General features: G+C 35.6%; 1 protein-coding gene across 3 annotated transcripts in view; it reads left to right on the top strand.

Annotated features, from left to right (window-relative positions):
• LOC118205984 (uncharacterized) overlaps positions 1–24143 on the top strand; it is a 170963-nt gene extending 146820 nt beyond the window's left edge. For 2 of the 3 annotated variants that reach the window (XM_085810875.1, XM_085810874.1), the window contains 2 exons: positions 16513–16650; positions 21792–24143. In XM_085810875.1, coding sequence (XP_085667001.1) covers positions 16513–16650; positions 21792–22030 — 377 coding nt within the window. In that variant the 3' untranslated portion in view covers positions 22031–24143. The remainder of the gene's footprint in view (positions 1–16512; positions 16651–21791) is intronic. The other variant, XM_085810876.1, reaches the window with a different exon arrangement.
• The last annotated feature ends 785 nt before the right edge of the window (positions 24144–24928 follow it).

Raw genomic sequence — 24928 nt, 5'->3', positions numbered from 1 at the left:
TAAAATTTTCAGGATCCTTTAAATACTCATAAATGTTTTTAAATTCAGGATCCTTACCCAGTTCGGTTATTACAGTTTCTCGGGAATGTATTGTACATGCGGTGAGCATTGCCACCTTTACAGTATTACCTTCTTCATCTATTTTTATTCTGGATAGGGCATCTGCTACGATATTTTCCTTTCCGGGGGTGTGCTTGATTACCAGATTATACTCTTGTAACTTGAGTGCCCATCTTATTAACCTTGAGGATAAGTTTTTCCCTGAGTACAATCTAGTTACCGCCGCATGATCAGAATACACTGTTATTGGCGCCCTTCCAAAATAGACTCGGAACTTTTGCACTGCTAACAGAACTGCAGGTGCCTCTCTCTCAGTCGCGGAATAATTTCTTTGTATTTGATTTAAAGTTCGACTAAAAAATGCCGCGGGCTGCTGATTTTGCGAAAGTACCGCTCCTACCGCATAATCCGAAGCATCCGCTGAAATTTCTAAATTCTCATCATTTTCAGGAAATTTCAAAACAGGGGCTTGCGTTAATGCTTGCTTTAATTTTTCGAAAGCACTATTGGCTTCGGCCGTCCACGAGAATCTTGCCTTTTTCCTTTTTAATTTTAACAATGGTTCAGCAAGGACTGCAAAATCTTTTATAAAGGACCTATAATATGAACAAAGTCCTAGAAAATAAGAGAGCATCTTCGCCGTATTTGGCGGCGGATACTTTTGCACAGCGATTATTTTTGATTCGTCTGTCTCGATTCCTTTCTGAGATATTTTGTAACCTAAGTATTTTAATTCAGGGGCTGCAAGTTTGCACTTTTCGACATTAACTTTTAGACCGGCCTCATTTAATAATGAAAACACCTGTCTTAAATCCTGTACATGTTGGTCCAGATTATCACTAGTAATAATGATATCGTCTAAATAGATAAATGTGGACTTTCCAAGAATAGGTCTTAACACAATGTCCATGCATCGCTGAAATGTTGCCGGTGCCCCTGAAAGGCCAAACGGCATACTCAGGAATGCATAAGTGCCAGACTTGGTTATAAAAGCAGTCTTAGGCACATCTTCTGGTCTAACCCCTATTTGAAAATAACCATCGTTAAGTCTAAAGTAGTCATGTATTTGGTAGAAGTTATGTTCCTTAGAATTTCTTCGATAATAGGTAACGGATATACCCGATATTTAGTCATGGAGTTTAATTTACGATAGTCAATTGCAAAACGCCACCTTTTTGGATGTGTTACCGAATAGTCATTATTTTTTTTACATAACACAACCGGGCTAGCATAACTACTTGAGATGGGCGTTATGATCTTTTTACGTAACATATCTCGAATGTGCCACTCTATAATTGTTTCTTTATTCTTATCATATCGGTATGGTTTGTGGCGAACTGGCAGTGAATCTCCGGTGTCGATACTATGGTTAGTAATTTGAGTAAATCCGGGAATATCACTAAATAACGAAGTAAATTCACTTACCACTTGTCGAATTTTTTGTTGCTCTTCTTTAGGCTGTTGGTTCTGTTTTTTCTTCTCGAACTGGTTTCATCGTCAGCTTAAGGGACGCTTCGTTAAAATCCAGCGTTGCTTCTGCCTCTGAAAGAAAATCTATCCCTAAGATGACATGTGCTTGCAAATTCTTTATGATAAAAAACATAATCTTTACTTGCTCGTCCTTGATACGAATGTATAACGGTAATTTACCTATGCACTTGCATCTTTCTCCCTGAGCAGCTAACACTGTCGTATTATCCGAATTATATATGCGGTATTTACGGAAATACTTCCTAAAAAAATCTTGTGCCACACAGGAACACTGCGCGCCTGTATCCAGGAGTGCGGTGGCTGGGATGTTATTCCCAACACTTCAATCTTTGGAAGAGTCAAATTTTTCACCATCACTGTATTTAACTTAAAGGAAGAGGGGTTTGCTTGGCCTTCGGATTTCCGCACCCTCCCGTCAGCAGAAATCCGTTTTAGTTTAAATCTTGTTTCTTCCTTTCCATGCCTTCCTTCTTTTTCCACTGGCCTTCAGACTTTTTTTCTGGTTTACTATTGAACTGTCGACGTTCTCCGGTTGTTTTTGGATATTCGGGTTTCCTTGCCCACTGATTCGCTTTACTTCCGTAGCCGTGTTCTTGACTTTGCTGTGGTCTTGGCGCACCAAATTGGCTTCGTTGCTCATACTGGGTTCTTCTTTCAATGTCCGCCGTTCTTCTACTTTCAAACTGGATTGCTAGCTCAAATAACTTTTCCAGTGTAGTCGGATTCCTTAATTCAATAAAGTCTTGTACTTGGGGAAGTAACCTCAGCAAAATCACTTGAATTATCTCAGGATCCGGACGGTTTCCATACAAGAGTTTAAAGACGTGAATTTTTCTTAAAATAAAGGTGGAAAGATTTTCGATTCGTTGCTGATATATGCTGAAAAGTTCCGCTTCTAATCTTGCACGATCTCTTACGACAGGGAAGGCTTTTACTAAGGCGGTCTTAAAATTTTCGTAAGTATAGGTGGGACTTCCCGCTTGACCCAAGAGGCTTCTGCCTATACATTTGAACCAATTAAGCGCTTGGCCCCTCAAAGCGCTGGTAGCTAAGGTGACTTTCTGGAACTCATGCACTGGATACAGCATGAAGTGGTCATCCAATTTTTCCAAAAAACTGGTTACCGGTGAGTTTCTATTAAATGTTGCTTCTGGTTTCATCGATGCGCGCATGGTCTGGACGATGTAACCAAATCCTTCCAGGGCGGCAGCTGGCATTTCTGGATTCTGAGCCGCTTCTGCAGGCAGCACAGGTTCTTCTTGAAACTCGGTCATGGTTATTCTTCTTCGTCGGGCGCCACTATCAGGTTCTGTGTTCCTCCTTACTTGCTTTGGGAACATTAAATGTCCTGACTCGGAACAGGGAGCTTACTAAAGCTATGTTCAATAAATTTGGGAAGTAGACAATACACACAGGAAGAGTATACGAAACCCTTTATTTTTCTCTCTTTACAATGATTTCCGGACTTCGGAATACAGAGACCAACCACTTGTGGTCTAAACGTAAGAATATAAAAATATTAACTAAACTCTAACTAAACTATTATTGGATTAATCAAACAAGTGCCTAACTCCAAGATTGGCCGTATATTAACAAAAAGCCGTATGTAGTACAGAGAACTGCTAACACTACGATACGTTTAAAATTATCAAGAGGATTAAACATCTAGCCTTGAAGGCATCCAGCAACCGAGTAAAACTACTATGGCAAGCGGCCTGCTTCTAATAGCTCCTTCCTCTCTCTTGCTTGGCAAAAAGCCACAACTTAAGTACTTGGCGTTCGCAAGACAAATTTGCATGAATAAGTAAAGCTTTTAATTCTGGCCGGAAGTAGAAAATAAGAAGTGATAGTAAAGATTTAAAATAAAATAAACGTTAGTAAAACCTAGGATCCTTACAACTTTAATCTATAAAAAAAATACACATCTGGAATGTCTTTCCTTATTATCACCTTTTGTTTCTAAGATAGTATTTTATATAAGTTGAATAAGCGTGAATAATCGGATGCGTATCCTCGCAAGGAAGTCCAAAACATATCTGTTCAGAGTGGATGTTCTCAAACAGGAAAAACAAATTTAAGAAATTTAAAATAAATAGTAATTTTGTATTTCCCAAAACCAATGTGACTGTATTTTTGAGAGACAAAAATAGAAGTAGCATGTCTCAGTTTATCAATTAAATTCAAGAACATTTTGAAGGTGGGCAATGTTTCCTCAGGACTGTACTATGAATTTTTTGTGGTGAAATTATGTTATACAGTAAATTCCAAGCATTTAGTACAAAAAATATCATAAAATTTACCACACTACTACTACTACGAGCCAATTTTGTTCTCAATACAAGCATACTTATTATCTTCTTAAACACTTTACTCGGTTTTCTTCTTTGACTTTATAATGTTTATAACAGAATATATTTTTAACAGGTACTAAACTTTCTAGAAAATAAAGGAATAAAAATTCTTGAAAACTTAGGCATCTTACGCTCATTTCAGAAAACTGTTTTTACCCACCTATCCGATACAGGAATGTTCTATTTACTCCATTGCTTTATTGCTTTAGATTTTATGAGCGTCTACTGACTTAAATGCAGGACTTTCTTCTGATTTGGTGGGTGCGATGAATTCTTTAGTCAGGCTGCCATTCAGATGTCTTCTTTAATAGAACGCACATGATCTTCTCAATGCTTCCGAAACATTATTTCCACTTCTTTATATATCCTAAAGTGCATTTCTATATTTCAATTTAAATTGGTTTCATAGAAATTCTCACTTTGTAAAGAATATACCTTGTACTAAATGAAGTCTTTGACAAATCCTCAATAAGACTGTAAGCTACTTATCGCTATGTCTAAGATGAAACAGAAACTTAAGAAGAATGTAAAAGACACTTTTATTTAAAACTAAGTAAGTTGAATAGAATGTACCATGATGCTTACAAATCAGCCAGTAATTTTGCGAGAATTCAGAGTAGAATTTTAAAATTAAAACTAAGCCTAAATATCTATTAACCAAAGGCTAAAGTAACTTAAACGCGGAAGTTGGCTCTTAAGCTTACACAGGCGTGAAAGCACTATCGGTAAGAATAAAGCAACGCAGAAAATAAGAACACTTATCTTAGAATAATAAACTAATAACGTGGTCATCAGCAGGCAGAACACGCTCTATCTAAACAACCTAAAACCCTCACTTAAATACACACGAGCTAATTTGCATCCTGGCAGGAAAATGGAAAGAGAGACATGACATTACAGATTCAGAACATTAAAATAACTGGTTATTAACATAAATTAGCCATACAAGTTATGTAAAAATAACTTAGCCTTGTTAATTGCTCCTGAATCTAATCCCACAAGAGGCTGAGTGGCTGAAAGAAATAAACACCAGTTCTGCAACCTTGGTTCAAAAGCCTGACAAACGGACTACGACAAATGAGCGCTTTTCTGATTTGCGTTACGTGCAACGTGAATATGTGCCAATTATACAGTTTGAATGTGAGCTCTTAAATAGGCCTTCAAAAAGGCATCCCTCTCTTACACAACCTCATGTCTAAAAGAGGGATGTCTCATGTGTAGAGACGCGTCTCATGTGTCAATTAGTTAACGAACTAATTTTCTGTTAAATCTAGAAATGCTGTTACTTCTTTTGGCGGAAGTAGTAACAAGGATTTCACTTTTCTGGACTCAAACCGTTTTACAAGATTTCTTTCAATAGCTCAAATATTGTATTTTTCACTTAAGGAAATTATACCTGAAACGTAGACATACGATCTGTTGTAAACAACAGCAATAATTTCTTTAAGTTTCCACTCATTTTTCGCGGTGTGAAGAGAACATTTTTGTTAAGAAAGAAAATTAGAACGAAACCCATCACATGCTTCTGATATGTGATTATAGGTTATGAAAACTTATTTATGATTGATTGGAAAACACCTCTGTTACCTTTTTTAAAAAATATAATAAAATTAATACATTTATCAAAACGTTAGAATGGCCAGAAAATGTCCTTTCTTAGACATTTCTGACGCACATTGGTGATACTGGCATTTTATTTGTCAATATTTGTAAGTACTTGGTTGCTGGTTCGTGTATTGTTTGCCATTTTCAGTTAGTTCTTTGTTTTAAATTTCGTTTTGTACATCGTTAATTTCATGAGAAGCTCAATATTATTAACAGATTATAAATATTAGATTAGGTAAAAATAAAAAAAAGTGTTGTAATGCAGGAACTTTGCGGATCTTCTAGTCTTCATGAAAAGCAGAAAGAAAATTGCATAATTCTTTTATCTGAGACTGCTACTTCTAAACGTATTCGGAAAACACTAAAGTATCTAAGCTAATCCAAGTGGGTAGTGTATTGTATAAATGGTCTAATAATGCCTAAGATAAAATCTATGCTTCAAGTAAAACCTAAGAAGATTTTCAAGAAAGGAATTTACCAAAAGACAGCTGCTTGTTTCTGGTAGAGTTTTTCGTAATTTTAAAATAACACATGGCATCCGTTAATTAGGCACTAAGGCCGAATTAAAATCTCCCAGTAAAAATGCCATGCGTAAGTTTCGATGTTCGATCGAGAGTTCGATTGTTTCGATGTTCGATTGTTACGGACTGCGACAAATGAGCGCTCTTGTGATTTGCGTTACGTGCTCGAATCGAACTCGAAGTGCGATCGAGAGTACACCGTCTTTTTATAGTATTGTTTGCCAAATTTTACATTAGTAAAATTCAAAGAAAAAATCGCAAAAGATTTAAAATTGAATAAGCGCAGGTTAGTTATTTTATTTTGTGGAAATGTTTCTGGAGATCATAACTAAACTTTCTGTAACTTGAAAACGAAAATCTGTCTGCAGAGGTGAAAGGTCACAACGATTTGTCTATGATTTATCAAAGCTACATGGAAAGCATGGAAGACAGAAGATCTGTTTGAAAGAGTTAATTTTTTCACCATTTTATATCAGCTTTTATAACAGTTTTGTAAAATTTGGCCTTCGTAGCAACTCTAAACTTTTGATAGACGTTTGACAGCGACTGGACTCGTATTGAAAAGCATCATCACACATCTACACATCTTAAAATTGATTGCGACTTCTGAACTCGTACTGGGAAACATAATTCCATTTTACCCCTTACCAAAAGTAATGGCCTTTATAAAGTCTATTGCTCAAGCAATTATTCAAAGCATTACAGACAAATATGTGAATCCGTTCGGATAAAGTTTATCAAACACTGGTTAAAGCGTTGAATTCAACAAAAAAGGTGCACTTTTTACGACCGTCTTTGCTTAGAAGCATCTATAAAAAATAGACTATATTCCAAAAGATCTGAACAAACTTTATGGCTGAACGCCATGATATGATATGAAGGAGGCAGCCCGACCCTCCTAACACCCTATTACGTCGCCATATGGCCTTTTAGCGGGCTGCGCCAGAGCAAACTAGTGTGTATGTGTGTGTGTGATTATGGCAAAGCCTCAAGGGCTATCTCCCTAAGACGAGGGATGCCTTCGTGGAGGACTTTCTAAGGGAAACTGGCTCGTATACCCGTTACACATGGGAGAAACCATCAAAACGCTTATGCAGCCAGCCCATTCGCGGGATTCGAACCTCGGACCGAACTACCAGTGTTCAGCAACGTTACCGCTCGGCCGCTGGTGGGCCCCAGAGTAAGCTAGAAACAATACCTTCAACAAAAAGACATAAGGAACATAACAAAACAACAAAATTCAAATTAAAATCCATACTACAAGCTTATCATGATTAATCTTCTCCATCATTTTCCTGGCAAATTTTTTCAGTCTCTTGAAATCATTTAAAATATCATATATATTATAAACATCATTTTTCTTAAACTCGTTCCTGATATCAGTAAAATATTTACATGTTTCCACATAATACTCCGCAGTGCCCGGTTCTTTACAGATATCAGACTCTTATAATTTAAACCTTTTAAAATAGAAAGGAAAAACGGCCATGACCTATAATGATTTGGTTAACGTCAATGTCTGAATAACATAAACCTTTTTTAAGTTTAACAAATTTCATATAACCTTTATTTCAATCAGAGCTTTCCCACTCCTCTCTCCATTTATCATAAATATAATTTTTCATAATATTCATACCTTTCCTTGTTGATCCCTGTACATCACTATCACAAGCATTAACATCGGTAATTGTCTCCTTGACTAGTGCGTCCGCCCTCTCATTTCCAAAATGTCCAACGTGTGCCTTCACCCAATTAAACACAATATTTTGATCTTCTCTCAAGTCTTTATATAATTCTCTAATATCTACCATTAAAGGGTTGTCTTAATCAGGTGGTGAGAGAGCTTGAACAACTGTCAGACTGTCAGAATAAATATGCATATCACATTTCCCTTTAAGAGTCTTCTTAATCCATTGTAAAAAGTAGCCATAGCTTCCGCTTGATAAACTGAGTTATAAATACGAGGGTTGGAACTTTAATAGTGGCAACTATTTATTTACAAGGAATACAAAAGTGATTCATGTCACCATGTTTTACAGTCCTTCAATATAGTCGCCAGCATTGTGTACAACCCGTTTCCAACGATATGGAAGTCGCAGAATACCTGTAGCAGCGCCTGTTTTGTTGATAGTTTGAATGGACCGGTCTACTGCCGCAAGAATCTCAGGAACAGTTTGGAAGCGAGTGCCACGAAGTGGTTCCTTCATCTTAGGAATTAAGACATAGTCGCAAGGGCTTAGATCTGGGGAGTATGGTGGATGGTAAAGCACTTCCCAGCCCCATCGCTTGAACAAATCAGTCACAGCTTGCGCTGCATGCGGCCGAGCATTGTCATGCAAAATGAGAGGAGCGTTCTGCAGAACGTGTCGCCGTTTTTTCTCGAAGCTGGTCGGAGATTGTGCTCCAAAAATGATCAGTATTACTGCGCAGTGACGGTCTGCTGTGTGGGAACGGTATGCGTTAGGATGACACCATCACAGTCGTACACGAAAATCACCATAACTTTCACATTGCTGGGGTTCTGACGAAATTTCGAACGTCGTGGTGACCCGTGATGACGCCATTCGTTTGATTGGCGTTTCAGTTCTGGCTGGTACGATCGGGCCCAAGTCTCATCCAGCGTAATGATACGGCCTAAAAACGCATCTCCTTCACGCTCATAGCGCTTCAGGTGGGTTCGGGCAGCATCGTATCGTAGCCATTTCTGCATTTCCGTCAATTGATGTGGAACCCATCGTGAAGCAAATTTTCTCATGGGCAGGCGTTCCTTCAGAATGTGCAGCACAGTCGTATGCGCTAATCCTGTTTGTCCGGCCAGCTGACGAATCGTTTGGCGGCGATCACTGTCCATTAGTGAGGCAACTGCTCGCACGTCTGCATCGCTGACACTCCGACGACCTGGCCGCAGCATGTCTGCTACGTTTTGGCGTCCTTCATTGAATGCTTTCACCCATCTTGCTACGGTTCTGTAAGGCAATGCAGATTCCCCGCAAGCCTCTTGAAGCCCTTGATGACACTGTCGTGCTGTACGACCTCTGGCACATTCAATTTTTATCCAACATCGTTGTTCTTGTTTTGAAAACATCCTGACAACACTTACTTTAGACCGCGATCTAATACAAGGATTCGTTCTTCGCGTCACTCCACATGCGCGTGACGTAGGCAGGACGAGTCTTTTTGCTGAGAGGTAAGGTAGGTATGTAGTTTACGTGTGGTATACGCGATATTCTTTGGCTTTGTTGCGTAGCGTTTTTTCAGCTGTGTTTTTTCAGCTTATACGAGTTCCAACCCTCGTATAAGTTATAATATGACAGAACTTCATGAAGTAAAATTTTATTGAAGAAGGGGAAATATTGATGATCTTCAAATAATCTATTAAACATGCTTTCAAAAAATCAACTTATAGGCGGAATGAAAGTAATAAAAATTAACCATTTGAGGACGAGTTAAATGGCGCTGCTGTAATTCAAAGTTTGTGAAATTTGTATAAGAAATAACGTAAGAAATTGAAAATGAAGAACATTCAGCCATATTGCTTGGAATGAGGTTGGAGAAGTGTTGAATATAATTTTGAAATTTTCCCTCCCCACACACACAAAAAAAGTAAATAAATAAATAAAATAAAATAAAAGAAGAAGAACCAATTGGAGAAATGATAAATGTTAATATTCTATGGAATTTTTTAAAGAGAATATGCGTTATGAGTTGATTTATGAATCAATCAGACATTCGAACATTAAATTATGTTTGTAGAATTACTATCTTTCACTCCTCATTACATTTAATAACGCTAAAAAAAATCATTTTTTAGTGCTGTACAATTTTAGTCCAATAATGCAACATTTGAGAATCTATGGAATTTCTATGGAAATCAGGATAATCAGAATTATTTTTTTTATTACCTCGAACTTTAGAAATTGCATTAAAGGTAATTTCACACAAAAGCTGAGAATTATCAGAGCCAGGTTCAAATGGTCTCCATCTGAACTTAGGCACCTGTCAAGTTTTCTTTCAACAATGAACAGCTGCAATCTGTTAGAAACTGCATAATAGATACTTTAACATCACAGTGAAAACTGCACAAATGAAACCTCAAAGAGCATTTTTAAATATGTATCAATATACGATTACAGATAATTACCTACCTCTAAATGTTAATATTTATAGACACTGAAAATGCAAAATACACAATGTGAACTGTTTCCATTTGGCCAATATCTCAACTAAACCGTATATTGTCCTAAGTATCCTAAGAAAAAACAGATTAATTTTTTACTGGAATTTTCTCTTTATGTGTGCTCCGAATAATTAAATTAATTAGTTGCCAACAATAGCAATGTAACCCGCACTTTAAAGTTCCTAGGTTTGTTCGTATGACTTTCTAAATCGTCTCTTTCTAAATTTCATGATAAGCTAAACAATAAAAAAATGAAACCGGTACTTTTTAAGATTCTTATTTCATTTGGAAACATGAAACGAAGTCGTATATAATTTGAATTCACAGCTTCATCCCACTAGTTGTGCACTGAAGAAAAATGAAACCCCAATATGAAGAAGAATCCAGTTTAAAGGAACAAAATGTAGAGGCATTTCTCTTGGTAATATATTTATTTGATTAATGTTTCAATGTCATAGTTTAAAAGTATGAGCAAGAAAAACCATTTCAAATATGAAATGGTAATGCATTAATAACCACTGTAGTCGCCACCATGTTGAATGCAAGCATGCAAAAGCTCATATATTGTGTCAGAGGTGCCATATGTCATTTTGAAGGGTGGAGTGCCTTGTTTGTTGCACTTGGTAAGTCAAATCAGAAATGAACCATGCTGCTTGTGGGTGACGTTGGATTTGTCGTCCAATCATGTCCTGTACTGCTCGATGGGAGAATTAGCGGTTACCTCACTAGGCAACATGGAGGGGAGGTCGATAGTGTGTAGATTTCGTTGGAGGATAGCAGAGGTAAAGGGACGAGCGTTATTCTATTAGAAAATGCCCCCTAGAATATTGCTCAAGAATGTCAATACAACCGGTGCAATCAACAATCTAACCTACAAATTTGCTGTCAATGTGTGTGGGATAACGAGTGCTCTTACACAGGAAACTGCCTTCTGGGCAGAACTCCTGGTGTAAGTCCAATATGTCCACTCCGCAGATAGCTTGAATCCAAGTTCTCACCTGGCCTCCTTCTAACCAACATACGGCCATCACTGGCACCAAGAGACATAAGTGGCTCTCATCTCTGAGCACAAAGTTCTCCATTCCGGCCTTCAATAAGCTCTATCTTCATACCACAGATGCCAAATTTTTGAATTAATGTTACGACCGTTACGTAGTATCTAGCTCGGAGCTGTCCGTAACGTAATTTATTTGTTACAGTTCGCTGGTTCATTCTTATGCCATCAAAAGTTAGAATGTCTGCTGCAGATGCAGTGCGATGCGCAACAGACACGCGGCGAATACGGTGGTCTCTCCTTTGAGTGTTGGCACGTATGCGGTTAGACCCTCAACTTCTTGAGATAGTACCTTTCCGAAAACTGATCACTGAGCTACATATAGCGCTTACCCACTCTTCAGAAAGCAATTAAATATCCTCAGCAAATCCACAAAACAGAATTAAACAAAAATGATGGCACATAAAAATATTACAGAGCTCAACATAAATGCAATTTTCAGAAATGTCACAGAGTAATGATTAATACAGTTCAGACTATGATTCAAGAAACAACAGATATTGGACTTTACCAAGAACCTTATATCATGAATAAAACAATTTCTTCACACTGGAAGACTTTTTTATCTAAAATTCTACTCGCGCGAATTATCTGAAGCGGCGCTCTTTCACCTATACTAATTAAAACCACGGACCACATAGCAACCATAAGTTTTACCATCACTTGTTACAGCCTCATACATATCACTCTTGTCTACTTCCCACTGAGCACTAGTATCACTTCTCTTTTGGAAGAGCTAAATCTTTACGGTGCAGAAGGAGCGGAACGTAAGATTATTTCGGAGGACTTCAGTGGTGCTAGTTCTCTGGGAAGCTGACACTGAGAATTCATGGGCAATGTAGTAATGGAATTTATAGCTCAAAAACACTACATCGTTCTGAACATCCAGTATTAAGCTCCAAACTTTGAAACTATCAAAGCAAGAGGGTGGCCTAGCGTAACGTTGGCACCTCGTTTATGGCCAAGTACAAGTACGCCAGAGACCGAACCTTCGACCTGGAAAAGAAAATTGCCATACAAAGTTAGATGAAACGGGCTCTCGAAGGGACTCATCAGTGGCGGCGCAGACTTCACAGTCCCAGCCCGGCTTTATACATACCCTCGGCGAGGTCGAAATCAAAGTACAAAGACGAAAAAAGATACACTCAGTCACCTTTGCCTCGAGGCACCACTCCCTCAGCATCAGTTAATTCGTGATCGGTGCCTTGCCTTACTCTGTCAGTCCCCGTTACTGGGACTACGGGGGCCAAACCCCATTGAAGAGACCCACTTAAATCTACATATCTGCTCCACAACAGCCGAGGGAACGGACACGACAGTACCAGTACGGTCCCTGCCAAGCCCGAACCTACCTGAGTACAATACTCGGGTTCTAGTCCTGTGAAGAGTGTTTTTGTACCCCCGTGGTTGAGACTGCCTAGGTACAGATCCTAACCAGTACTTCCCAGGACGTCTCCTGAGTCAACCCCCGGGGGGGTAGGGCCAAGTACACATAGAATTTGTCAACCAATGATCTTCCGTCCTTCGATGATCATAAAATTCAAGCTAAAGCCTCCTACTGATATGTAATAAATAGGCGATTTAAAGCAACACTTTGGCGGGCATTCGAGTCTAACAGACGTTCTCAAAATTTATGCATGGGATATCGTAATAGACTTAAATATCTGCCAAGAAAGAGAGAAACAGGGTATTTTATACGATAGACTAGTTAATAGTGTAATACATGCCTGTTGAAAGGCCACGCGAAGAAAGTGAGAAATATCACTTCCTGGCGAACTTCAGAATTCATCGTGGGAAGAAGCAGGCTAAAGGCATTGTCAAGTAAAGTCCAAGCAACCACTGATCAAAATCAGAAGCAGCATAACACATTCTTGCACAATAAAGGGAAAGCCACATGCAAGAGAAAGGTGAAATAGTCTAAAATTGCTTATCTATTAATAGTTAGTCTCTTATAACCAAGTAAAATATGCATTTGATCCAGTTAAAAAAATTGCCTACGATGAGGTTTTCCATGACTAATCTCTACAACTATAGCCAACACCTCTACCTCATCAAGTATTGACGGGGATCCGAAATTTCATTAATGCAGTTCCTTATGATGGATAACTAGGATGATTGTTAGAGACAGCCATTAATAACCGCTGACAGGAAAAGGCGAGAATTATTCACAATACGAAATTTCGAAATGTAAATATAAGAGAGGAAGTTTCACCGACGAAGACAGAAATAGATGCCATAATTCGCAATCTTGCGACGAAGAAAGCTCCAGGACGGGATGGGATCGATAACATAGTCTTACTTGTCATCCACAAAAAACACTGGAACTTCTCATGAGTCTCCTTTCAACTTTTGGGAGACTACAGTACTTTCCCAGAACAAGGATATTCGTGGAACTTACGTTCTTCCTGAAGTCTAGAAAACTTTTAGATTCCTTATCATACAGACCTATATATCTGCTATTATCAATAAACATAATTCTGGAAAGAATCAGACTGATCATAATCCATTATTTCATGAACAAAACAAAGTTACTAGTGACAAACAGTATGGTTTTCGAACGGGTAGCTCAATAGTACATGCAGTTGGAGATCTCACGACAACAATATGGCAAAACAAGGGATGATATCTACATACCTTGGCAACTGCAATAGACACCAAGAGAGCCTTCATATCCCTCTGATGGACTGATGTAATTGTCATTCTAAAAAGGAGGGTCTGTTCCTGCAATAATCACCTTCCTGCGATCTTACCTACAACATAGAAGAATTCAATACTTATACAGGAATATTATCAGATTATGGAATCTTCACAAATGATATAAACATGGGGTGTCCTCAGGGCTCTTGCCTGGAACCGACCCTCATATATGAATACCAACCTTCGTATACCTAGAATATAGTAGTCAATACTGCTTTCCATTATTTTCAAGATCTTGCATATGCACGTTCTATTGCGTAGGCTGATGACTATATAATCTTAGTAGCAGGAAGAAAAAGAAATAAGAGCTTAACACTGCCTCTATATATTTTCACAATGGATCAGAAAACACAAACTGCAAATCTCAGCCCAGAGAAGCAAAAGCTGCCCTGATTAGATCAACTTCGAAAACATTCAAATGTCAGTTTCAAGGGATCTCGGCCAAATGCGTTTCAGAGTTACTTTACCTCTGAATCACAACTGACAACATGTTATCCTGGCTCATAGGTTTAAGCAGACTTAAATAAAAAATCACGACCTTGAATAGCAGCATGAAACATTCATAGAAACAACAACACCATAGAAAAAGTAATGGGGTATGGAGAGGCTCTTTGGTATGGAGAACTCACATCTCACATCAGTCGTACACTCCTTTTTGTGCAAAGATTGCAGCTTCTACCCATATGTAGAGCATATAGAACGTTGTCAACTCAAGCCCTGCACCAACTAACCGGAATCCTGGCAGTGGAAAGAGAGGCAACGATTGCCAGAGTCATCATAGTGAGCCGAACATTTGTACTCTGAGAGCGCACCTATCATCAGCTGGACTGCGAAATACAAATAGTACAAAAGTCATATGAGCCGGCAGATTTCGCTTTGATAGATATTGTGTACATTGAGGAAAGTCTACTGATTACAAATGAAATACAGTTATTCACGGAAGTTCGAAAATGGAGTTTGGAACAGGATGGGTCTTCTCTCGCATTGACAACGAAACGTTCACTTATGCCTGCAAAAAGGATGCTAGAACAAAACGGCTTTGTATTTCAGGCAGAGCTACTCGCGAAAACGTGGGGCAATAAGTTACGTCCCAATCTCACAGCGACAAAAATCGACAATTTCCAGTGATTCTGCTTGTCGCTTAGAAGCAATAGTGTCGCAAAATAGCAGACGCCGACTGATATTCTAAATAACGGATATCTTGTAGTACTACCTGCCTCACAAAGACCTATCATAAGACGGGTCTCTGCTCATCAAGGGAACTCTGAAAATAAGGCAGCTGACTTGCTTGCTAAAGACGTTGTAAACAGCACAGATCTACTTGAATAACCAGCAAGCAAACCAAGATTGCACAATAAACAGATACCTTAAATAATTTACTGCAGGAATGTTAGAAGAGATGGATAAAGGCAGAAGTGAGAGGAAAGACATATCGTGTTTTAGCAAAGGTAAAACTTTGCATTTACCTGTATCATTTCCGACTCAAAAAGTCTCCATTTTATGACTGCAGCTGATAAGAAGATGTAGATCACTTCTATTTCCATTTCCCATACACCAGCACCTGGCACTTCAAAAAACCAGCAAGTAATGTCTAGATCGCATGAACAATGAATTCACAAAATAACTGCGCAACAAAGTGGTATTACAGCCAATTGAGGAAATTTCGCAGTACTGGGAGAAAAGAAACAGCTCTCAATGAATTTACGTATACAAATGTAGAGTGACAACACGTCAGCTATCACTGTAAGGATTCTAACAACACATTTGGAATATAACCTAATACACAATATTTATTATTAATGTGTGATTAAACATAATATCCTTGCATCATTCTCTTGTCATGGTATGGCTTTAGTATCGCCTGTAAAAAAATGCACCTGCTTTGTAAAAATAATCTGCCTTGTTTGTATATTAGTTTTTAAACAATAAATGCGGCCTTGTAAGTTCAAAATGTTTTCTGGAAATGGCACAATTATATTTGGTTTACCTCCGATGCCGGAAAATATCTCAGTGACACACTAGCACTTTTCATGACTATTGCTTCCAACATGCTTGCACAGTTAATAGATCTTTGTCTAATCTTCCTGCAGTGTCACGAAAAGAAAAACCCACCCTCTCGTAGCCCTATTATACGGCCTTATTCAAACACAGTAAGCTGCAAATACTACTTTCTTCACTTCCTTAAAGGCATTCTTGGTTCAAATCTTGCTCACCATGCCTAATCTGGAAGATAAATAAAGCATACGAGGTTTGCAATCCGTATTTAAAGCAAACGTGATTGCATTTTCATAATGACATTACCGGTACCACGTTTATTCGTCTAGAGCAAAATACGAATAGGCGTCATCTTTCAGATGTAGACATTTTACGCAAAAACGCATTTTGTTTATCTAACACAACTCCTTTTTAGTGCTGAGATTTCATTTTCCATGAGTATACTTTAGTGCGTTCCGATAATTCTTGGGTAAAATGTGTTCTGAAAACTTTGTTCTTCAAAACTTCACGATATTTTTTTACATCTGTTTAATGAATGGCTTTGCTTTCGTTTCTTTATAGGAATGCGTAATTTAGCAATGTCGTGTGCTATTGTATGCCTGATTCTCCTCGCATTCTCTGGTCCACTTGGCATTCTCGGGCTATTTAAAAAGCAGATAAGCACCATCATGGTCACTGGTGTCATGTACATTTTAGCAGGTAAGAGCCTGTATGCAATCAGTGAGTAATATGCTTTATGTGTATTAAGAACATGTTTGACAAACACAATTAGATAATCGGAATTCATGAAAAGTATGAAGCCTATTAAAAAAACAAGGAAACGAACTTTTCTAAAGAAACCTAGTCAGATCGGATAAAACAAAAGCAAAATTTTAAAAGTGTTTGCGTACAGCGGTGGCCGAAAAGTTAAAGCTGCCAAACGCTTGCAATTTACGTTAGATTCTGTTTTCAGCGATTAAATGAACTGGCTGCATAAAATTTTGACAGTTTTCCCTCATGTGTAATGTAATACGGTCTTCTTCCCTTGAGAAAATGCTTTAATAAATAACCTAAGATGGTTAAATATTTGGCATTTAATTAAATAATTTATTTTGAATTTGATAGTTGTAATAAAATGAAATGTCTAAATTCACAAAACATTTCTATGAACGGAAGCAAAACTAAAGAAGATAGTGCTTTTCTCTGCATTATTTTTATTTGGATGTTGTAATGTGTTCAAAGAGCAAAAGGATTTCATATAGAAATGCGGGAGAAACGTAAAGACCTCGTGAAGTGCTGTACGTTCGTCAAGAAATTACAATATATGATATTAAACATTATCAATCCCCCTCCCTTTTTTTGTAAAATTACAAGTATAACAATGATTTTGTGTCTGTGTTATGTTTAGTGCTGTTTATAAATTAGTAAACTTTCAATATTTATCTTTTTTGAAGAATCGTTTCTTATTTAGATTCCGTAATTTTCTTTCTCAACTCGAACACGCAGTTTCTTGGAAAACACGATTTACGCAGCTGGTGATAGATGCAGCTCAAAACTATGAACAACATTACTGTGCATTAATTCAAACGATCCTGAGAGATGTAATCCTGAGTCAAAAGTGTCATTAAAACTTTTTACAGCATAATTTTTCTGTCTAGAAATCCGAAATATTGATCAACAGCCTTTTAACTTGTGTTGGATCCCTTCAAAAACTGGCATATATTCCAGAAAAAAGCAACCATACACTATGCATGAAACTTTTAAGTCAATTTCTTTCGCGTTAATTAACTTAAATTTGCTTGTAATGTACAATGTCAAAACCATATTAAAAATCAAACGCTTAAAACTAGACAGATTTTTCGTTAATGTTATAAATTAATATAACAATGTTCCTTAAAACACCAGAAGTGTCTAAAATTATACAAGAAAAATATTCATATAGTTAAAAAAAAATTTTTTTTTTTGGTATGTAACTTTTTAACCATAACAACAACTGGTTTAACTTACTATCAACTTATACTTGTTTTACCAGTTGCTTTACCATTTTTATAAAAATGGGCATCGAAACAAGCGGAGCACCAACTGACATCAGAAATCTCCTTATAAAACTGTTCAAAAAAATGGAAAATCTATACATGATATGGCAGATATAAATTTGTATAACTGTTCAGTATATTGTAAATAAGTTAAAAAAGACTGCATTTGAAAAAAATATAAGAATCCTTCTGAGAAATCCTCGAAGCTAAATGAGAGAGACAGAGAATTCATTTTTAAGAAAATTAAATTAAATTCCTCTGTCAGGTCTTCTTCAATTGCGCCAGCACTTTGGGTAACTATCAGAAAAGAAGCTTTCTGGAACAATTCAAAGTTTTATTAAAAAAAATCGGGACATCGTATTTCAGTAGCTGAATCCATTCAAAAATAAAACTAAAAAGAGCAAAGATCAGAAGTTGCAAGAAGAATACTGAAGAGCGTATTTCCTAGTGAAAGGGTCACCCTTAGTAAACGAATTCATTTCTGTTTCGGTGCTTCCTTTGCACTATTTGTAGACAGGTGAAACTTTTGAGGTAAAGGAACCTAATACTGAGAATATAAAATTCATGTTTTATGACAAATATGCAGGGTTTCCATAAATGATTAAATTTTCTCCGAAAGTTATTTTTTTAGGTAGTTTGATACAATTATTTGTGTGAAGAAAAAACACGTCAGGTTTTCCAGCATATAGATTGGTTGTAAAATAGCATTAATAAATAATGGCATATTCCAGAGCGCAGAAAGTGGAAAACTCGTTCCAGTTTCAGTTGGAGACTCTAGGGTTTCTTGCCATTAACGATATACACAAATCTTCAAATATATGGGAAATAAAAATATCTTTAATCATTAACTGAAATTGTAGATGTAGAACAAAAAATAAGACAGGTACATTGTTTTTTTAATCGGTAGCACTCACAAACGGTCGAGCAGTAAAATCTCTGAAGATTACTAGTTCGACGTGAATTCCAATCCCGTTGAACAGGTTGGCTTGAAATTCGAAAAATGCTTTTCGTATTTGCATATGTGTATTTCTGTGATGGTGTAATAATGAAGTCTGTTTTAGATATTGTACTTAAAAGTAATTATTAAAATTGTATATTGTGGGTCAGTTTCATTCAATTCTACATGTAACTCTTTGACTAATCGTCATTTTTGTGATTTTTCCTTAATTAATGATAACCGGTATATATTGCTTGTTATCTGATCTGCCTTAAGAAGTGTCTGCCGAAAGCCTCGCAACAAAAACACAGCGGGCAAAAACGCCGAACAGAAAGCAACGCAAGGACAAAATGCTGTCGTATAAAACATATTAGGAAAAAACATAGCAAGGCGAAAACATTGTGGTATAAAACATGGTGATAAATAAAAAAAGAAGTTCAAAAACTTTTAAAATTTAAAACACTATCGCAGAATATATCGTTTTAAAAATTAAAGCACCTACAAATCATCGTATAGTGATAACAGCGCAGACATACGCTTTCTGGGAATAAAAATTTTTAATGAATTTTTGTGTAATGACTTGGGGGCACAAGAAGAAATAAGGAATATTTTTAATTTTTATATTTCATATTTTTATAATAACTAATAAATATATAATGATAAAACAAGAAACGCATTTAAGCATTCAAAACCTGGAAATTTAGTAAAAATTAATACTACGTGCATAAATAGAATTTTAAATTTATGTCCAGTAAGACCCCGCTTAACGCTGTTTCGTTTGGCGTTGTTTCGGTTTAGCACTCTTTTATTTCAACCCGGGGATTGCCCCGAAATTGTGCGCAGCGCTAGGTTTCCAAATAACATATCCGAAACAGTGTAGTTGTGTTTCTTGTTTGGTGCGGTGCTGTACGGACGCATTTTTATCATTTGAAACATTTGTTAACATTATTATAAGTAAAAATTTATATAATACTATAACGATTAATACAGTGACAAATATTATGATCTTTAGTTTTTATCAGGGGTGATAATAAAAAACAAGAATTTATACTATAACGATTAATAAAGTGACAAATATTATGATCTTTAGTTTTTATCATGGGTGATAATAAAAAACAAGAAAAGAAAGCAACCAGAAAAAGCATTTCACTGGAAACTAAAATGCAAGTGATTAGAAGATTAGATTCTGGTGAACGTCAATCTCAAATTAGTGCTGCGTTGAATTTGGCAACTTCAACAATAAGGAGAATTCTTAAGAATAAAGAAAAATACTGTCATCGGCAACTGCAACTACGTCAAGATCTTTAACTAGAATTACCCCTTCTAGAAATAACATTATAGAGGAAATGGAAAAACGACTGTCTATATGGATTGACGACGAAGTTGAACGCAATATGCCATTAAGCCAATCTATCGTAATGCCTTCTTGACAAAAAGGCAGAAAATTGGAAACACAGAATACACTGAATGATCTGACTGCGAATTTTATTTGTTTTTATAAGTATATTCGTTTATATTGTTTTTATTTTTGTAAGAAATAAATGTTTGGTTTTATTTTTATCAAAAAAAATTATTAAATTTAATACCTAACCAAATTTCTATCATCTTCCTCTAACCCCATTATTTACATGTTAAGATAGCCTCGTTTAGCACTGTTTTGCATTTCGCTCTACATTGATGGAACGTATCCCCCGCGTTAAGCGGGGTCTTACTGTATTATTCAATTCCTAATCATTTTTTATACTATATGTTTTTATGTAAACTACTATATCTTTACGGACGGAGTTAATTAAATAATAGCATATAATAGTCATCAATTAAGTTTAAAAAAATTTTAACTGATATATATAGCATTAATTTTTCTGATTTCCAGATTTTGAATGTTTAAGTTTGTTTCTTGCTTTTCAGTAAAAATGTGTTAGTTATTAGTGTCATCACATTCCTTATAAACAACACATTCCTTATGCTCACAAATTATTATACGAAAATTCATTTATAAGAGGTGGTGTTTTTTTTTTTTTTTTTTTTTTTTTTTTTTTTTTTTTTTTTTACCATGATACGGTGTACGACGATATTTTAAAACTGCGAAGTGTTTGCACCCCCTTCATTTTCTCTGCGACGGTTTCGATCTCAAGGTTTTCATATGAGAACACTTTTTAACATAAATTTAAAATCTTCTAAAAATTAAATAACATATAATATTGTCTGTAATCCATTTCATCCATTTAATAATATGTAGCAGTTACTAACTTATCATATTTTTTCTTATCAGTTTTATCCAAATTCATGCCATTTATTTTAACAAAAAAAATATTTCCATCATCAAAAGTAGCACTTCCCGCAATCACAGACAATATTCAAATTCTAAGGCTTAGATTTGAAATTGCACAATTCCTTTCATATGGCGAGCATAATAGATACAAGTATTAAATGTTAAGTTTCGCCGAAATTCAAAGACTGTATTATTCCTTAAAGATAATCAAATCAGTACTTTTAAATCATTAAGATGTATAGTACATGAAAAAGTTCTTGTAGCGCTTTATTTGAAACTGCGATTTTTTAGAACCACGTTGCTTTCTCCTTGCTTTCTTTTCCCTCATGATGTTTCCATCATGCGGTGTTTCGTCTGGAACCTTTTCACCTGTAACTTCTCAAAGGGCTTTACTGGGAACTAACTTGTGTATAGGTTCAAGAAAAGTCACGTAAACGCTAGGCAGCCAAGTTCTTTCGCTGGAAATAGAATCCGGAGTGAAATAACAATGTTTTGCTATTTCCCTTTGACCAATAGTATGCTTCTTGTAGAAAACTTTTCACTAAAATAATAATAATGAAATGTTGTTTTCTTATGACTTAAATCGTTTGAAATTAATTTCTATTTCCCTTTTCAGCTGTGTTTGGAATATTCACCCTCGCATTCATGCATTTCAAGCGAATAAAGCCTGATGGTTTTTACACGAGTACCATCCTGGACCTCAATTTACCTGAAGAATATATGAAGTGCAGGAATTTTACAGTTGGATGGCCTCCTTCAGCTGAGTGGGCTGGTTTGTGTTTATGCCTCATTGGAAGTTTATTTTGGTTGCTACTTGCCAAGATATACAGGTTTCAAATATTGAGCCCTGCATAGATTGGTCACATGGCAGAAGCCAGGAAATCTATTACTACATGCACGACAAATTAGTTTTTATCTTGTAGATATTGTCATAGCTTGATATTCACCAATCGTTATCAGATTCTTTCAAACATCAATATTTTGGGATAAAAGCACTCGAATTGATTAAACTGTTATAAATGAGCTCACTGGTCACTGGTTTGTTTTCAAGTACAATTTATAAAATAAAACATATTTTAATTATATTGAAAAAGGCAGTATTTTACTTCAGATCTATCTGGTTTTATGATGAAAATGTAAAATTATCTGTATGTTTCATTAGCCAGCCTATGCATCAAAGAATATACTGTTTTAAAATAGTGTGCCAAATAAACGAAATTCAAATGAACTTAAGCGATACGAAGATGAAGGCATCTCCATCAAGTCTTCCTCCATTTTAGTCTTTAGAATAAAAAGAAGACAGATGTGATTAGTCCAACTATGTCAATTTAAAAACGCATTGGAATACTAGCGTGCGCCATCGCATCTACTAGACATGAAGCAGAAATAATTAGTATATTCTGATTTATACAGATTTGCAAATGAATAAAATATTACTTCAGTCAAAATGTTTGGATGTAAAAACTTAGTATTAGTAATAGAGTCATAATGAAATGCTAATTTGTGATAAAGTCGTAATGAGGTGATGATTTATTCAGCTGTAAAGAAGAAAATGTAAACCAAATTAAACGTTGGTAGAATTTAGACTTAAGCAGTTGTTGATATACCGGCTTCATTTCTGATGAAAAAGATTATTTCTCGGCTAAAACATAAAATGTTGATAAGTTATAAAGCAATCTCGGAAATAGTTCGTAATAAGTCATACCGAGAAGATACTTAGTATTGGATTAAATAAAAGCATGCGTATTGACAAAAAGACAAAATCTTTGAAAATCTATTCATAACATATTTAAAATGTGATTGTTACCATACCTTGTGCGTCATATAGCTGTTTATTGGTTTCATACTCTTTCAGTTATTGATAATACATTGGACGGTATATAATATGAACATTCAAAGACTGAACTTATGTCTCAAGGGACTAAAAATATGACTGAAATTTATTATTTTGTTATTCTTTTATGCACTACATTGCAATTCTCGAAAGCACAATTATATAATTCTTCTAGGCACTTAATATTATAAGACTGTTTTAGCTGCGAATGTTTTCAGTTGTTAATATTTCGTATGGTGCTCGACAAATAATATGACCTTACAGAATTCGACCACACGATAAGAACACAAGTCAGCTGTAAATTTAAAATTAGGCAAAAAAGCAATCTGAATTTGGCGTAGGTTTTGAATAAAATTAAAACTATGCTTGCTAACTGAAGTTCATTTTCTGTATAATTTTAAATTGGCATGTTTCTCCTCCAATTTGAGATTTTCTAATATCTGCTATCAAGTGTTACGACACTTCTGCTGTGATTAATATAATAGCAGCAGAATGTTTTGTATCTTGCTGTGGTTTGCAGAAGCTAATCATTTAGCGAATGTGGAACAAATTAGAGAATATTCCAGGTCTATTCACAATGTAGGATTAAAATACATTAGGTTGACTTCTAACTGTTATTGTATTTAACAACATATCTTTAACATTTCATTGTCACTGTAAATTGGTTGGATAGGCTAAGATAATATGTAAGGACTTACTGGCTTCAAGGGATCTGGTGAGGGAGTACAGCATCAGCGATAAAATGCTTGCAAAAAGCAGCATAAAATAGTTTCAGCATAGCAATAAATTTAATATCAGTTTTTTAGTCACATGAAACCTGAGCTTAGAACATTCACATTATCACCTACTATTTCTAACTGTTCAATGAACAGTCACTTTCTAACTATTTTTCACACCTCAATTATTAATAGATATAATGCATATCAGTAAAAATTAGACAATTACAGAAGGAGTAAAATAATATGATATTTCACCATTCAATACCATAGGGACCACTTTTTTACTGCTCGTAGGTGTTTTTCATAGCTTTACTTTCAGTAAATATACTGGCAAGTATTTAAAAAAGAAATAACAATGATGTTTTCGCATATTTTTTAAAAATACATTATGTAATAAAGAAAAATTTCATTTTCAGTTGTCTGCTTGCATTTCTTTTGACTTTCTGATTTTGTATTTAATAACATTTAAATACATATGCGTGTTATAGTAATTTAAAGGAGTGTGTATGCAATTGTTATGATTCATTTAGAATTTGCATTTTTAAATTTGGAAATAATTAATTTTATAAAGACCATTTTGTTCGTAATGTATTCATAGATATACATAAAAGCAGAGGTTAGGGCTCTGCAGAGCTTTTTACAGGAAAGAAGTCCAGAATATCCGCTACTGTTCCAAGAAAATAAAATACAGTTAAAATCGTTTAACGCGAAAGAGGGGACTGAAATATATATATATATATATATATATATTTTTTCTCCGTGTTAAAGGATATTGAAAAAAAAAAGCCATATATTCAACAAAATTAAGTTTATTAGAGTGCATTTTATTTACATATGCATGTATTTATTAAAAATCAGTGAAAAAGACATTCACAAGAACCTAATGAAATTCAAAACAAAAATTTTATTGAGTTTTTGGAAAATAATCTGAAATTTTTCTTTACATTGTCATTTTTAGCATCAAATTGTTAACAAATTGATCAATATCGTTCACTTTGTTATTCATTTCACTATTGGAACGTACTTGTAAATAACTGCGTATACTTTTCATGATGTTCCTCATTTTGGATGACGTGGGAAAAGGAGCTGCATTACTCATTTCATTTTCGTCGTCGGAATCTGCATTAATGACATTTTCTGAGTTTTGAACAAACTTCAAAATGTCTTTGTCTGCCATAATTGGGGTTGTACAACACATTA

Source organism: Stegodyphus dumicola, chromosome 2 (genome assembly GCF_044657685.1).
Source record: "Stegodyphus dumicola isolate Sdum_Otavi_A_Nest chromosome 2, ASM4465768v1".
Lineage (NCBI taxonomy): Eukaryota > Metazoa > Arthropoda > Arachnida > Araneae > Eresidae > Stegodyphus > Stegodyphus dumicola.
The sequence above is the reverse complement of the archived record's forward strand: the minus strand, read 5'-3'. Positions and strand labels throughout refer to the sequence as shown.